General features: G+C 41.3%; 1 protein-coding gene across 2 annotated transcripts in view; it reads left to right on the forward strand.

Moving 5' to 3' along the window:
• Nucleotides 1-16,927, forward strand: part of ZFYVE27 (zinc finger FYVE-type containing 27) — a 314,413-nt gene that overhangs the window by 89,708 nt on the left and 207,778 nt on the right. For both annotated transcript variants that reach the window (XM_069239634.1, XM_069239635.1), the window contains exon 6: nucleotides 8,840-8,952. In XM_069239634.1, coding sequence (XP_069095735.1) covers nucleotides 8,840-8,952 — 113 coding nt within the window. The remainder of the gene's footprint in view (nucleotides 1-8,839; nucleotides 8,953-16,927) is intronic.

The following is a 16,927-nucleotide window of genomic DNA, read 5'->3' on the forward strand; positions in this document are numbered from 1 at the left end:
TTGATCTCAAAGTCCTTGCCTTTGATGGTTATTGTTGTGGATTTGTTAAGACCTAATTTGCAGATGAAACATTTGGTACAGGTATAAAAACCTTTAGGTTTTGGAAAAAAAGGTCTGGATGGTGTTGGTTGGAAAAATGAAGGACACAGTTTGTCCCTGAGGTTAGGGGCTCGGCGGAAGCCTATTTGTGGGTGATTGGTAATGTATTTATTGATGGAAGAATTGTTATGTAATAAGTACCAATGTTTTTGTAGATATTTCCGAATGAGATGATGACCATTATGAAATTTGGTAATCAAACGAATGGCTGTATCTTGTTTGGGCCGATGTATTGTGTTAATCATCTTGTTCCGGTCCATGTTGCCTAGCTTGTCTTTTGTTGAGTTCAAGGTTGTCTTGTTATACCCCCTAACCATGAGTCTCTACGTTATTTGGGTGGAGGTATTTTGATAATCAAGAGGCTTAGTACAGTTCAATCTGCCTCGTCTGTACTCGCCTTGCGGAATGTTCTTGATAGTACTCGGAGGATGGCAGCTGGTTGCATGCAGAATGGGGGCCAAATTTGCACCACCGTATGCCTGTTTTCTAATGGGCGCAGTCGAACGAGATTGCCTCTGGAATGACAGAAATGAACACTTTTCCCAACATATAATTTATTGGGGACGGTATATAGATGACATTTTGCTGATTTGGCAAGGCCAGAATGCCTTACTTACACAATTTTTGGAGTCATTAGTACCCAATAAATGGGGTATTGACATTACATATCACATCTCCAACTCGGAGGTGGAATACTTAGACCTTCTGGTTTTTGTAGACAATGACAAACTACAGACTAGATTTTTTAGAAAAAAGACAGCGGCCAATTCAATTCTGAATGCAACCAGCTGCCATCCTCCGAGTACATGGACCGGAACAAGATGATTAACGCAATACATCGGCCCAAACAAGATACAGCCATTCGTTTGATTACAGAATTCCATAATGGTCATCATCTCATTCCGAAATATCTGCAAAAACATTGGTACTTATTACATAACAATTCTTCCATCAATAAATACATTACCAATCACCCACAAATAGGCTTCCGCCGAGCCTCTAACCTCAGGGACAAACTGTGTCCTTCATTTATCCAACCAACACCATCCAGACCTTTTTTTTCCAAAACCTAAAGGTTTTTATACCTGTACCAAATGTTCCATCTGCAAATTAGGTCTTAACAAATCCACAACAATAACCATCAAAGGCAAGGACTTTGAGATCAAAGACTTCATTAACTGTGAAAGTACCAACATTATTTATATAATATGGTGTCCCTGTCAACAAGTTTACATTGGAAGTACCATCCGTCCTCTTAAAACTAAGATTCAAGAACACTTTCGTAACATTCAAAAATCAGAAGTCAAGGCACCCCTTGTTGAACATTTCAATGAATGTCATCCCTACAAATGCATTTTTACTTTTTGTGGCCTTCGACGCATCACAATGTCTAAAAGGGGGGGGTAACCTACCCCTGCGTCTACGTCAAGAGGAAAGCCGGATGATCATTCATTATGATACTGTTAATTATGGCCTAAACAAAGACCATGAGTGGCATTATTGGCTGATGTGAAGAGCCAGACGAGCTCTCTATCTTTTTCTTTTCTTTTGTTTCGCTTTATACCCTGCCTAGCCTTCTTTTTAATTTGCCCTTTCAAAGGGAGGAACTATCTCCTGGGAATAGCCTAGTGGTGTTAACATAGTAACTTTCTGTAATTAGACATAGTAATACCAAGACATTTGTTTCTTAGTTTTTCTGTTATTTATTTTCCAATTATTAATTTCTAATATCTAATCTTCATCATATTTATTTTTCTATTTTTCTTTTTCTACATTAACAAGGTAGTATTCATACCCCCAGCTTGAAGTTCAATTAATAGTTTTTCGTTTTATAATATTTTTTGTTAATAATCTTTTGCTTCCACTCGGCTGCTCGTAGTAACAAATAGGACGCCTTTTCCCTTTCAAAATGGCGCAGTTGCGTTATTGCTTTCAACGGCGACGCCATCATCTGATTTAGTTTAACTGTTCCTCAGTCCTTCTTCGGGGTTCGTGCCCTTAACACTGAAGAAGGACTACCGCTAATAAAGATGGAGTGTTTTCCCGGCGCGTCCCCCGAGAAGACACGATGGACGCGTCGGAATCGTAAACACTGCTTGTTCCTAATTATATAGGTAAGGATTTAGCCACCTTTATTGACCCACAATTTAAACGCTTAAAGGGGGCCTGTTAAACTGTTTGCTTTGCTCATAATTTGTACAAGTTACCGGCAGATAATATTGCTCCTCAAAAGGCATATTCACCCTCCTAGACTCTCCCAAAGCTAGGGGTAATTTGCCCTACTAATTAAAATACTGAATTTCTTTCCTGATTATGAACTGAACACAGTAATGTGCAATTTTGGAACGCAATAATAATCTTGGGACTCTTTGTGATGCTATGGTTTAACATAATGGGCATACATTTGCCATCATTTGGATAACATCGCTTATTTTGAATTGTTTGTAGAGTTAATGTTACACAATACAGATGTCTGTCATATATTTCATGCACAGATTCTTTATAATAACTGTGGCATTGAGCCTGAAGAACTATGCTTTCAAATAACGTGGTATGTAACTTTTACTTGCTAAGCTCTAAACTTTAATTTACACACACTGTTATTCTTCTCCTTTTAATTTCTCATTTGCATGACAATTAATTAGTAATATCACGTAGTTTAGTGCCAGCATAAAACTACACGACTGATAATTCCTAACTAAAATATTGAATACCGATATATATTTCTTTTTAATGTTCTTTCCAAGCTACACTTCTGTAATACTATCTAGGGCTCAGTGTACTCTCCACACTATTATGCAAGGACCTATATCTCACAAATAGATGGTGCTACCTTTTCCTCATAGTGACCCCTATATAGGGGGTACTCACCTCCTTTTAAGAGAGCACAGCAAATGCGATGCATGACCCTTTTTCACACACTTAGGGTACTCACCCTTTCGGTGTCGCTCTCACTTATACTGAGCTCTATCCTGAGCCTTATACCATTTCTTCTTTACAGCCTTGAGGAAGCCCTGGCGTATACGCCATGTGGGGCAAAACACGTGTTGGCTGAAACTCCGTTGGACTTTGAAACTCAACTTTGGAATCCACCACTTCTCTCCAATAAAAACGTGTTGAATTGGACACAAGAGATTCCTTCCTTGCATTTTCTACTATTGAACTAATGCAACTAACGGCTGAAAAATATACTTTTACAGTGGGACCTTACCAACCAATTAGTAGCGTTTCTCATCATAGGAGGACTTGGGTCCATGTCCTCCGGTCTAAGCTCCCACAGCCCAGGTGAACAGGCATTCCATACAGGAAGTTAATCTGTTTGGACCCTTCTCCTTTGGATGCAAGGCTAAGGTATTGTGTGTGTGTGTGTGCGCCACTTACCTCTATTCCATAGCCCATTCCATTGTACGAAGTCCATTGGGTCTCACCACCATCTCCGTCAGTCAGCAATTCGTCGCTAGTCCCCTGCTTTGCAGAGCTGCAACATCTAAATAGGGCGGATGGGTGGAACACCGTCGACTTGGCAGTGTTCTCCGGTCTGCCGCTAACATGACTTGGCGATAACACCGTCATGATCTAAATCAGGTCCTAAGATTGTCCCCATCTGATAAGTCAACACCACAACCTGTTGGATCCCCTAGGTTTGTCTTTCTGGTGAAAGAACCTCTGTAAACTCATCTCCACAAACTAAATCTTCCACCATCCACCAAGGATGGTACCATGGCAGACTTTGTTTTCTCTGATTAGAAATTTGCCTTTGACACCTAGAGTATCTCCCGGAGACATTTCCCATCCTAAGACATATCAGTCGCCATTGAAAGAAGATGTAGAATAAACAGGTTACCTTCTCACTCAGGCTTCTTGAAATCAAGATCCTCATATGCATCCACCTCTGCAGAATGGTCACCCTCCGAGATCTCACCAGTGGATGACATCACAGTATCTAATGTATTTCTGGTGAGAGGCGCTACTAAATAATAATTTCACTGGAAGCACCACCGTCATCTGCATAAATTATAACAGACTCTTCAGCCTCAAGCATCTCTAAAACCTTTCTTCCACTGGCACCAGTTTTGTTGGAAATTGCAGAAAACTAATTTCCAACAACTCCATGTCTATTTAAAATACAAAAGCCTCCCCAGCAGGACCCAGATTTAAAATCTAATCCCAAACTAAACTCTATGGTAGTCTTTGCTGTGAGACAGAAGCATGCATCGGCTCTCATTATATCCACTCCACCTGATAGAAAAGTAAGTGGATGGATGAGGCTAGATGTGATACTTCAGCCACTGAACTAATGACAACAGTGTGACTGCTCTTATAGATGGGAAATCACGGAAGGCCTTAAATCCTTTACTGAAATACTGAAACTCCTTAGGCAGGATGTTGAGGGAATTGTGCATGAATCTTTTTTGAAAGCATGTCATCAGAGCTGCTATAGATTTGGTCAATTTGGCAGCGTTATGCTGTAACCATGGTATCACTGTGCTGCTCTTCTTAGTTGCACGTGACCACCTTGAAGCCTGATGTGCATCTGAAAATTCTCAGTCTCCTATTTTCATGCCCTTTCATTCCGTCAGCACACTGAAAAAAAAGGCGAGGACAAAGAATGAGACAGCCCTGAAAAGTGGTAGTGTTGAGAAGTATAAATTATTAAAGCCACACTACAGGCCCAGAGACTATCATTATTATCCATGAAGGGTTCAGTCTCTTTGTTGGCCCTATCGACGGCATCAGCAGCAACATCATTGGCAAGGCCCCAGTCACTCTAACCAAAGGAGATCTCTAATGGAAAAAAGCTCAGATTCAGCCAGCCAGCTCTCCTGGATGAAAGCCTGTTAGCGCGTCTGACCTTAATAAGTAAACTTACAAGAGGACGCGAAATAGGTAGATGAACCTTTTGACTCACAATTAAGATGTTCCCACCATAATTCCAGTACCTGCAGATCATTAATCAATGACCAATACACAGTATTAACAATCAACAATAATCAATAACAGTAATAATCAATAGTCAGTACTTGCACGCACCATGATGACCTTTCAGTCATGAATAACCACACCTCTTAGTAAAATATTAGAATATTTATTTCCCATAAACAATGCTAAGGTCATGTAGATTAATCTCAAAATCAGATGAAACGCATACAGAAACAATACTGGCTGTCCAAAGCAGCAGAAAAAATGCAATCTAATCAAAGCTTGAACAACGACACTCTAAAGTTATGGTGCAAATTAATAACAAGGTCAACTGCGTCAATGTGATCACATACATTTAAGTTCAACAGAGAAATTCATCAAGTATTATTCCCTATTAGCCGAATTTCATTAGAGAGGTTCTTTAACTAACATCAGATCAGCATCAGCATGTTGGGCTTCATGCAAAACAATTTTTAACACGAATTTGGAAAAACTATTATCTACCTATGGTTCTATCAAAACAGTGCGGTTGGTACCTAGAAAGAAAAAGCAAATATGCATAACAGACACATAGATACAACTTATACCTCTCCTCAATTGGATCAGCAACACAAGATAGTCTTCGTCATCAGGACATCAGTCAATCAACAAGGCATCAGGATTCAGCAACAAAGTTCAGAAAATGCAAAGTCTTTAGGCAATAAAATTAAGCACGTCTCTTGTCAAGACGCACAAGAAAATATTGACCTTTTGGCCAGCAAGATAATGGGCAATGGGTTTATGGAAAATGCTTGTTTCTTCTCAGTGGAGTCCTGTTAAGTTGAATTCACTAAAACTATTTCCCAAATCCCTATTGGTCAAGGGATCGCATGTTCACACTTTGTCCAATAAAACTAAAACTCCAGATCTATGAATTCTACCATTACTCCGTTCACATCTTGCTGATTGGTTTCCTGCAATGTCCTCATCATCCGGCTCGTCAGGTAACAATATTGTTGCAGCTTCTACTCCAGTCAGTGTCTCCATTGTTCTCCTCCTGAGAAAGTCAGTTTTACACACAGTATGTTACATTTAGCAAGAACAGCATCTTCTAGCAGTCGATTCTCGTGAGAAAAGATTTTCAGCTGTGAGCACATTTTACACAATACAATGGAAAATCACAGTGTAACTCTCTAGGTCGGCCATTTATTAAAATGTTAATAAATACAGCTTGACATGAAGCCTGACAAGTAGACCAAGACCTTTGCTAAATTAAGGCCTACAATTATTAAAGCTAGTACATAATGCATAACCCTTAAAATTACATATTACTATAAAATCCCCTCTGGCTCTGTGGTGCCTTTGTTCACAGCTGTTTCTGTGAATAAAGGACATTGGAATGTTGATGCCCCGGGCTTTTTACTAGGCAGTAAAAGCCAGAGCACTCCATTGTCTCCAATTGAGCTCCCAACATTCCAATGTTCTAAAGAAAAGTACATTTTCCCTATACTTTACCGTAGGGAGATCTCTGGCCTGGTGGTGGAGGTATCCCTAAAGCAAATTATAGGGAAAAGTAAACCGGGAAGGACAGGTAGCTGAGAAACAAAAGTCTGTGCATTGGGACTAGAGAAAAGAAATTAGTATGATAGTGGCTGCATTAGTCTTTTCTACGCCTGATAAACCTACAGAATCAGATGAAGGTATTTCATTTCCAGTAGAAGCTATTAGTGCAAACAAGTTTGCACCCAACCGTGTTTGGATTGAAAGTACAATTCTGTTCCTTGCATATACAAAGAGCATGGTCCCAGAAGTAATCTTCTTATTGTGTAAACATGCTGGAGATCACAGTGGTCTGTCTTGCTTCGAAGTCTTTTTAACTGACCTTGGCATGCAGGGAAGTTCTACTCCAGGCAACAAACTCTTAAAGTGTATGAACTGAGATATAAGTTGGAATGAGGTTGAGGGTAGTCTAGACAACTGGGATCAGGCTGTCAAGCAGTGGTATATGATGTCTTTACTCTAACATCTCTGTTGGGAGGTGATCCTCCTCATAGATGTCACATCGGCCTGCAGAGTGAGTCATCACCATGCATGCATCTCAAACAGCCATGCTCTTGGAGACATGTAAATGGAAGAATGGAATGGAAAAGCACAGTAGATTTCAGGTTGTGTCATCCTTCCAAATGTCATCTTAGACTTGCTTATTGATTAAACCTTAGCACAATGGTTGCACAATATTATGAAGTTTGTCCTCTAGGTTGCTTTTTAGAAGTGGATCATCTTCATGAAGTGTCCCCCTATGAGACCCTGCAGCTGTCTTGGAATGTGTAGAGAATCCACACAGGTTTTTCTGCCATTAAGAGCAATGCTGCTAAGAGAAGGTACTCAGATGTCTGGTAGTTTGGTCAGATGTTCCTCAGAGCTTCTCGGGAGGTCTAAACTATGCCTTTGCCCTGCAAACACGTCCTACTTTCCCCCTTTGTGCTCTGCAAAGACTGTCTTGAAATCAGAGACGTTATTTGAGGGGTCTGGACTCGTTACCTTGGAATAAATTACTGACAATTGTGTGCCCAATGTTGCCCTCCTTTTGGAAAGCCTAGAAGGATAGATAGTCTGAGAGGAACCTATCTACATTGGTTAGGGATTATGCTTTTTTATTCTAGCATTGGAGGGGATTGGCTTGGCTCCCTGCCACTACCCCCAATTTATGAGACTGCAGATTGGTAGGCCAGTGTAGCACTTCCCAATGAGGCCTAGAATAGTGCAATTTGCAAGATTTTTACTACCATATATTTAAGTATAAAGAGGTTTAGAACTCGAGTTAAATTTTGGCGGAAGAAGAGTGGTTGTTGGAATGGCAGAGGACATTATCTCTGCCATCCTGAGGGTTTTCAGTCTGACTAATCTAGAGATGACCAACAGCCCGGTGGTCATGTCTGAACACTCTGTAGTCACAACAGTTTTAATGTACTAAAGGTTTGATGGTGGTACACCAAACTATTGACATTTTCTTCTTTCTCAAAAACAAATTCCCAAAGTGAAAACATTTTGAAAAGCAAAACTGACACCCCCATGCTGACAATTTCCTCCCAGGCTATTGTTTTTTCCTGTCCATCAGTGCCAGGTTTTTCTTAGCAGTGATGGACAGGAAAGGAAATTACATTGTCAACCCTAAATAGAATGCACTTTGTAAAGCCCTTCCTCTAACCAATGTTTGGCTGTTGGAGGAAGTATTCAATTGAAAACATAGTACCTCCATCTAAGGAATACTTAAGATCCACCCATCTCTAAATGAGGCGAAGGGTTTGGTGGACAGTGACTCTGTCGCGTGTGACATGATTACCATGTCTGCAAAATTCCAAATCTGGCGCTTATGAGATTTGTGTCTGGAAGTTGTTCCGTGTGATTAATGTGGCATCTTACAGCTAGATTTCCACGCCAGTTATCACCTCCAGGCAGAAGTCCTGACTGCTCAACTCGCAACCTTTTGAGAAGCAAGAGTAATTTATTATCTATATGGTGTGCAATAATAGCCAAGATCCTGAAACAATAGTGAGCAGCAGTATCCAGCATGAATTCTTCTTAGCAACCACTGACTGTTCAGGATCTTGTTAATTTTTCATGTGTATCAGCTTGCGAATTGAAAATATTTTTATTGTTATCCGATTTGCACACAGATTGACAGTACATGATGACCCCATGTGAATATCTCCTTTAAAAAAATGACTCTTTGCTGCCGTTTCTGAGCTTTTCAACTCACCCCTTCAAGGAAAGTAATATGCTTCTTGCTGCTTGACTGTTATATCCCATATTTAACCTGATGCTAATTGTAATTTTCTAGATTTTATGGAGCTCTCTTGGGGTCTGTCTGCATTTTGTACCTTCTTCCCTTGAGTTGGGTTCTGGCTATTCTCAATAGCAGCCTCTTCTTTTGGAATGCAGAATTCTTTAGAGGTAAGAAATTCTATCTTGTCTTTTATTCACTGGCAATTTCTCTAAGCATTGCTTTCAAAATTGTGTTTAGAAAATTGGCCTTTTTAAGGCTGTATTCACGCACATCTCGATATGGTTGTTGTCATGTTTGAATTTAAGAGCACAGTTTTTGTTTGCTATGTTTACACATTGAGGGTCCCTGCACATCCTTATTTGGAGCTAATTTAAGATTTGTCTTGAGTGCTTTATATTTTTATAAGTCTAGCCTGAAATGATTGAGGGTAGGTGGAACCTCTTCTGTGCATACCAACCCACATCAGACATGGAAGTGCTATTAAAACTTTTTATTTATTTGTGGATTGTTATTGGAAACGCCCCTAGTATGGCCTGACCTGTAGAACCTAAAGTTGATATAGGGAAATTTACAGACCTCCTCGGGCGATATGGGTGACTTTGCGAGAATGAACTTTACTCCGATCACCCAAAATTGGAATCCATTTTTTTATGCACAGGTCAAACCCTGGAGGGCAGCATCTTTACGTCAGGCCTCACACTGTTTCACCATCCCTCTCCCCTCTCCTGTGTGGCGGGTTGAGTGTGTGTTGATTGATGCTGCCACATGGCCTGTCTCTCCACCTGGCTCTTCCTTTCAAAATGACAGCTACATCGGCATGCTGATACGGGGCATCTATGTCGCTATCACTGTATGTCATGCTTCCAGGTAGCACTTCCAATATGGTGCAATATATGTGTGCACTGTCATCGTGGTGCTGTAGATTTGTGTGGAAATGCAGACATCATGGTCTTTTCTGGGAGTCACTGATATGCAAAGAAACCCTCAACTCCCCCTTAGAAGAGCATAGGTCTTAGCTATAATCATATTTGCTGCAAATAACTGAAAGTTAGCACCTCTTTCTGATGTGGTGGCATCAACTGTTGTATTGGAGGATCGCAGTTAACATCATCAGCATGGACATTTATTTCTCATAATAAAAGGTGAGAAGTTTACAATGGCAATATATCTGGACAATCTTTCCAGCCTGGGGTTTCTGGAGTTTAATTTTGTTAAATATATCCTAGCAACTGTCTCACTGCCCCGGGAAGAGATCACAGTTCTCTCTGAGGAATTCTTAATCCTCGCATAATGTTTAGGTGGGTATTCTCCTCCTTTTGACTATAAAATAAAGTTAACAGCTCTATGTTACTCATCCACAGATGTTAAATATTAAGGGTTCTACCTTCTGCTTCTAGAAGTGTTGGTTCTTTAGCTTCAAAGAAAGAGTTTTGCTTTAGCTGAAAGGTGATGGATCTCGAGTCTGCTTTCAGCTTCTTTGTAGGTTGGAAGCTGAAGGAGTACATGGAGCGACAGTTTGTCCCCGTCTCATCACCATGATCTTGATGTATTTCTTGTGGTGCTGGCTAGGAGCAATTCTTTAAAAATTAAGGCATTGCCTTCCAACAGATACAAAAAGCTATTTTTCTGAAGGATACTTCGAACCACAGATTTCTCATGTTTAGAAATATTCCCGGGCACAAAGTAGGAACCATAGAATTCTTCAGCAGTGCTTCTGCTTGCCAGTAGGTGGCACTTTATAGCTCCATAGAGACTCCACAATTCGCCCTGGAAGTGACTGTGCAGAGCTGCATGTAAGCACTACCCCTGCCCGCTGACTTTAGTTCCTTTCTTTCTGTGCCCTTCAACACGTATCCAAGGCTCTATTCTCTTGTCAGTCTTCTGGAAATTTCTAAATCTTTCACAGTGTCTTTCGAATATGTCCCCACTGAAAACAATAGGATTCACACTATGTGGAGACTGCAAGAAACCAGTGTCAGTCATGGAACTGCACAAGGTCTGCTTCTGGTGCTTGTGCTCTGTGCATGACTTTTAAGCCATGTGCCAACATGCCCCTGAAAGCCATCTGAAACCAGGAGGTGAAGATCTGTGTTGCAAAGAACAAAAAGAGGTCCAGGTCGAAGCACAGAATATGGTAGCGGGCACAGTTGCAATCCCATTCTTGAGAAAAGTCCACTTCCCATTCAAAGTCTTCTAGTAAGAGAAAGTCCAAACAGAAGCATAAAAAGACAAAGTGTGACTTGTCCTTATACCACCCCTTTATGTCTGTCGAGACAAGGGCATCAAAACATAGGTTGCACCTCTTTGCAGTCCCTGAAATCCAAACCAGTTCCACAGCTGGTCCCGGTGCACCAGGAGTTCCCCAATCCATTTTCAACCCCAGAGCCGATGGAGCTTCAAAGAGACATAACGGCTCATTCTTGGTGCACTCTCATCTCTCTGACACACTTTTAGGCCCTAAGGAGCTACAGGACTCTGCAGTTAGACTATAACCGGTGAGCGTGCCCCTTCTCAGCCATTTACCAGGTCCTTACTGACTCTGGTGCATACCTCTACACTGGCACCTTGGTTTATGGTGGCACTGACTCCACCGGTTCAATGGAGAATCTAGTTCTGGCTCCAGTCTTTGACCCCATGCTGATGGCTGTCCAGTTTCTACCAAATTAATTCTATGAGATCTCAAAAGTGCAGCCATTCGTGATTCAACCTGAGTCTGATCCGAGGCGAGCAGAGGATCCATGTACTCTTTCACTCTGACTCTGTCTCAGTCCAAGAGGTGCCCTATGTCCCTTACATCTTGAGGCCTGAACGATCAGGCTTCAGTATACTAATGCTGCACTGTATCAGGACTTTTTAAACTCTAGTGGGCTGCCTGCTGAGAGAAGCAACTTGTTTTAGTGGTTGTTTAAAGGGCAGAGGTACTGGAACTACAATTACCCACCATCGAGACCAAATGCAGTATGCTGACTGCAGTCTTTTAACTAGGGACCTGTTTTTCTGAGCCGCTACTACTGTTTAATAATTTGTTTATTGATATCTTCGTGGCTACATGGGCCAAGCCATATCAATGTCTGTCACTCACTGGACCTGTAGCTTAATGGCATTGATCTGCCCCTGGTGATCTGGACATTCTAAACATCCAACACCGAAGAGCCTAATCATCCAGACCTCAACTTGGAAGGTCAACCCAGGTTCCTTTCTACTCAATCTCCCAGACAGGGAATTGAAAAGAAAGGGTGTCCTTGTAAATAGACGTTTCACTTAGGCCAGTCTAGCACTTAAGTCTATCAATACAATTTGCTTACTAGGCAGGTACACACATTCCTTGTAGGATGTGGAGGGACATATTTTGCTTGCAGTCCCAGTTGAATGCGGAGCCTCGTTAGCCAGGGCTATTTATTGTGGCCAGGATGTTGCAGAGTACATGCTCCGGGTTGGCCTTGACTCTTTGTATTGGTATGGCTTTTGTTATGAGCATTATGCTTCAAGGCACGCCTGAAGGAGATTAATTGGGTTGTTGGGTGATGTGCAAGCTCCTTTTATAGCTATGCCTTTTGATGGCTCCAGGCTTTTTGAGGAGAAAGCCATTTTGGCATTGGGGTGATGAAAACAACTCCAGCACAGCACAATCCTTTGGCTTATTCATGCCTGCGAAACTGTTTCCCCACCAGTCCAGGAAATTTAGAGGAGGCACAAGAGGGTTAGCTTATAGACCTTGTCAGCCTTCACAGCCTGTTATACTGCAGACAACCCACTCTTGTCTAGGGTATGGACATGGCACCAGCAGAATTTTTGCAACTCAGCAGACACAGTGTCCTCCCTTATTGCAGTGACTTCCAAGTAGCTTTATTTTGACCTCCGCGTCTCAGGCCTGTCCATTAGGAGGCTGTATGCAAGATTTCCTCCTCTGCTGGCGATTCAGCACGTCCGACACGTGGGTCTTACAATGGTCTAAAAGGGTTATGCCCTACCATTTACTTCTACCCCTCTCCCCCACAACAGAATACTTTTTTGTAAGAACACTCCAGAATCTTGATGCAGGGCTCAATCTGTTGCTCTCCGAAGGTGCCTTTGAACATGTACTGGATTCGGCGAAAGAAATGGGATGTTATTTCTGGTATTTCAAGGCTTCTATCAATTTTAAAGCTCCTATGCACACCTTTTTCTGTTATGTTTTAAAACCGGTTGCTTAAAATCTGGCAGTGCTCACTGGGTGTATCCTCCAACCTAGGACACATAACAAGGTACTAACTGCTGTACTCCCATGAATGCAGTCCCGAGGGGGAATGGTCTGTTATGTTGCCCATAATCATTCCATCCAATATGAGCAAAAAGTCTTTTAATTTGATACATTTTTCCTTTTTTTATAATTCTCATTTCATCAAAATTCTTCAACACAATTCACAGTGAGGGTACATGTATTGTTATCAATGCTAATGCAGCCTTGCTTAATTAATCCATGGGCACGTTATTGCAACTGTCTATCTTGGTCATTCCACTAGCACTCGAAACCACCAATGCATTTCGTACCTTTCTGGTCCTTCGTCTGGGGGACAGTAACAATAATCTACAACATTAAACAAACTAAAATCAAAATTCAATACATTTATGCACATTGATCAGAAAAAAACACCCTATCCTCAGGGTACACTATTCTGATGAAAACAATTACATTTTATTGCTTTTTCCTATGAGGGCCGTGACCTCAAACAAATTGTTAACCAGTGCGGTTGTTTTAAACCCATCTTAACATACCACGAGGTAATGGTATATAGTGTTGTTGCCTGTAATTGAACTGCACCTATATTCCGGAAACTGTAAAACTGTAATTTCACCAGTAAAATTAAATCTGTTCCCTGGAAGCATGTAACTTCCATTATAATCGTATTGTTTCAAAACCTGGGATACATTTATATGTCAATATGCATATTGTCGAATGGCGTCCCGTCAGGTTTCATTTGTCATGGCTAAACCCTTGAGTTGACCTGGACGTTTTGAAAAGCGTCTGCAAAAGGCGCATCTGTGAGGTATTGACGTCAGGAAATCCTGCAGCGTTCACTGATGTGTATGTTCTCAACTGCTTTGATACAGTGGAATCCTCTTGTAATGTCTACACCACTAAATTTCCCAATGAAGTAATAAACTGAAATTGGAATCAAAACTAGCGTGATGAAAAATAATAATAAATAATCATGTTTCAGATGTCAAACAGAATCCAGCCTTTACTAATGATACAACCATATGGTACATAATTACAAATTCAAAATTGAAAACTAAAATTTCAGACTTCTTTTCTAACTAGTTTACCATCCCAAACTTAACCCAGGAAAACTAGTGTTGTACAATACGAACCCGGATATTATTACATAAATAGCTATAAATCTCACCATATGTTTGCCTGTAACATGCTCTTTTGATGTGTTCTTTGCCCTGCCTCATTCCATGAGGGGAAAGAGAGACTCCATCACCTTGACCTTCAAAGAATACTTAGTTTGTACATCAGTTGCACAGAGGAGGAATACATGGGAGACAGTCCACTCCTTGGGGGATTTGCAGGTGTGACAAAAGGCAACACACTGCAAAAGAGTGCCTTATTAAAGCGGCTAGAACTCTGCATCACAATCTGCTATACATTGGCCAAGAAACAGCCTCTGAAAGCCAGTGAGTCCATTTCACCAGGGCTAAGGCTGCTTCAATAGCTTTGGCAGAAAGGTGCCTTTTCTTGCTGCCTGCCAGGTTGTGCCTTGGCACTGGTGCATGTGTTCATGGCGTCCTTGGCGTCCAGGGCTGTCTGTAAGATCACTTTGCCTACTTGGTTTGGCAAGACATTTTGGTTTAAGACTCCTCTCTAACGGTGAGCAGTCTGAGGTTAAAAGTATCCATCAGAGGAACAAGGGCCATATGTACTAACACTTTTTCCCATAGACACAGAATGGGTAAAAACCTTTGCTACATGTAGCCCCAAGTTACTTATAGTCAAGAATGCTTGTTCTGCTGTATATTCTAACTGCAAAATTATTCGTGATTAGGTATTCACAAATCATTGCCAGTGGGATTTCAGACTGCAGTACTGGGTGGTACAATTGAATGCATGAATAGGATGCTCATTGGAAGTTTAACCTCGACATGTAACCAGAGCTGCACATGCATGCAAAGATTCAGGGAATATAGGAGTAGGAGCGCAGTTTTCAAAAGGAGGTTTTTTATAAGGAACTGGACTAGTTGTTTCTTTGCTGTATTTTTTTTCTTTTACATTGTCATCGGTATCTTCGCTGCATATTGCAAAGTAGTTTATTTTGAGGTGGTGCCCATTTACAATCTGCCAATCAGTAAGGCTTGTTGGATTTGTTTTTTGTTCTGAAGGCAACTCCAGCCCGAGAAAATTTGTTTTAGCTACATCCAGCTTCACTATAGGTCACTTCATTCTGTTCAAAAGACTTTTAGACGGCTTTTGACGGAATCACATCTTTGGAGGGTTTATTGTTTAAGTATCGGTGTGCTATATCTGCATTTATTTGTATAGCCTGAATTGGCCATGTCCTTTCAGTACGGCATGTGTCTCTCTGTACGAACAGTAAAGTGTGTAGCCCAGGTACAAACCATGGCACATGCTATGAAGACATGGTTTTTAACAATAACATTTAACTTTTAAGTTTTTTTGCTCTATTTTTATGTACTAAACTGCATTCTTCCAATAGTGCTTTGCCTGCGGTTTATTTTACAAGGTTCGCACACTGACTCACATGTCCCAACCCTTTTTTTTTAACGGCAACCAAACAGCAGTAACAAACACAGATTTATTGCTGAATCTAAAACTGCTTAATATTATTCCGAACTTGACATGAAACTACAAAATTACTCAGAATATGCCATTTTTCTTATTGGTGAAAATCGATACAGTTGATTGTGAAATACTTGCTTTGTTTTCGAAGGGTCAGTTGTATGTCATTTGTGAAGTCCGGTCTGTTGAGGATTTGTGAATCAAAAATTTGAAAAATAAAACTAATCTGCTATGATGTTGTGCCCATTGGAAGAGATCAAGCATCAAAGCTGTTGTCCTGAAAAAACATTTGAAGGGAAATAGAGAGACCGGGATCATCCCCTTGCTCCAGACATGATGTAGGGAATAGAGGAGAGGAGAGGAGAATGTGCAGATGCTATCTCCCAAAACAACAAACACTAATCTTTCTCACCGGATTCATGGATCTGCGGCAGCCCATGGACATTATCAGCAGTATTTGCCAGTGGGGCCATGCCACCAAAGGCCGTGCACAACGGGACTCAGTCTCTCAGGAGGTTGGATGCAGGCCAGGTTGCGTGCTGGGACCTGCAGCCAACCCATTGCTAAAGGCTGTGTGGAGCAGGGGTTTATTTTGAAATCTCTTTATTTGCATTTTAACCAAGAAGTAATACAATAGTTATAACAACCGTAGGAAAAGGTAATTTAAGGGAAGAGTGTCCTGCAAGGAAGGGAGCAGCTGACCTGGGGGGTGAGGTGAGAGGGAAGATGGGGGTATGTCACGGTAAGGAAGAGCACCAGTTTGACATTGTTCAATGCACGCTTATCAGTCAAGCCTGTGTAATAGCGAAAGTGGGGCAGACATTCAGAAAACTGATTTTGCCAACAGAGGCGGGGGGATGGAGATGGGGGTATAATCTCTTTGTACAATAGTCTATATAGCATACGTGATGCTGAAGGCACAGGTGTATAATGAACAGAGGGGTATGTCATGGGAAAGTGAAGGTCTTCTCAGATGGCAGTGGCACCTGTTGGGGTGACCTTGGGAGCAGAGTTATCAGAGCAGAGGTGGTAACCTTTGGTGCTGGGTGGCATTCCTGCTCCCTGAGAAATGAGTTCCATATATCCTTTGGGCAGGAGTGTGGGGGCATTAGTTCCCAGTAATGCGACAGCTGTTCCTGGCTGTAAGTTATGTCCTGTAGCCATGTCCAGACAGTCAGAGCAGAGTACCGGTCACAGTGCATAGCAGTGTGCGCTTGGCCAGTAAGAGCAGCATAGAGCAACAAAGGATGGTCAAAAAGGTCAGGATACATTTTCTGATTTTTTTTTTAAAAAACGTGATAAGTACTTCCTTTGTGGTTCAATTACTTTCCAAAATTTATTACAAATAACCTTTTGCAAGG

This window comes from Pleurodeles waltl, chromosome 6, assembly GCF_031143425.1.
Source record: "Pleurodeles waltl isolate 20211129_DDA chromosome 6, aPleWal1.hap1.20221129, whole genome shotgun sequence".
NCBI lineage: Eukaryota > Metazoa > Chordata > Amphibia > Caudata > Salamandridae > Pleurodeles > Pleurodeles waltl.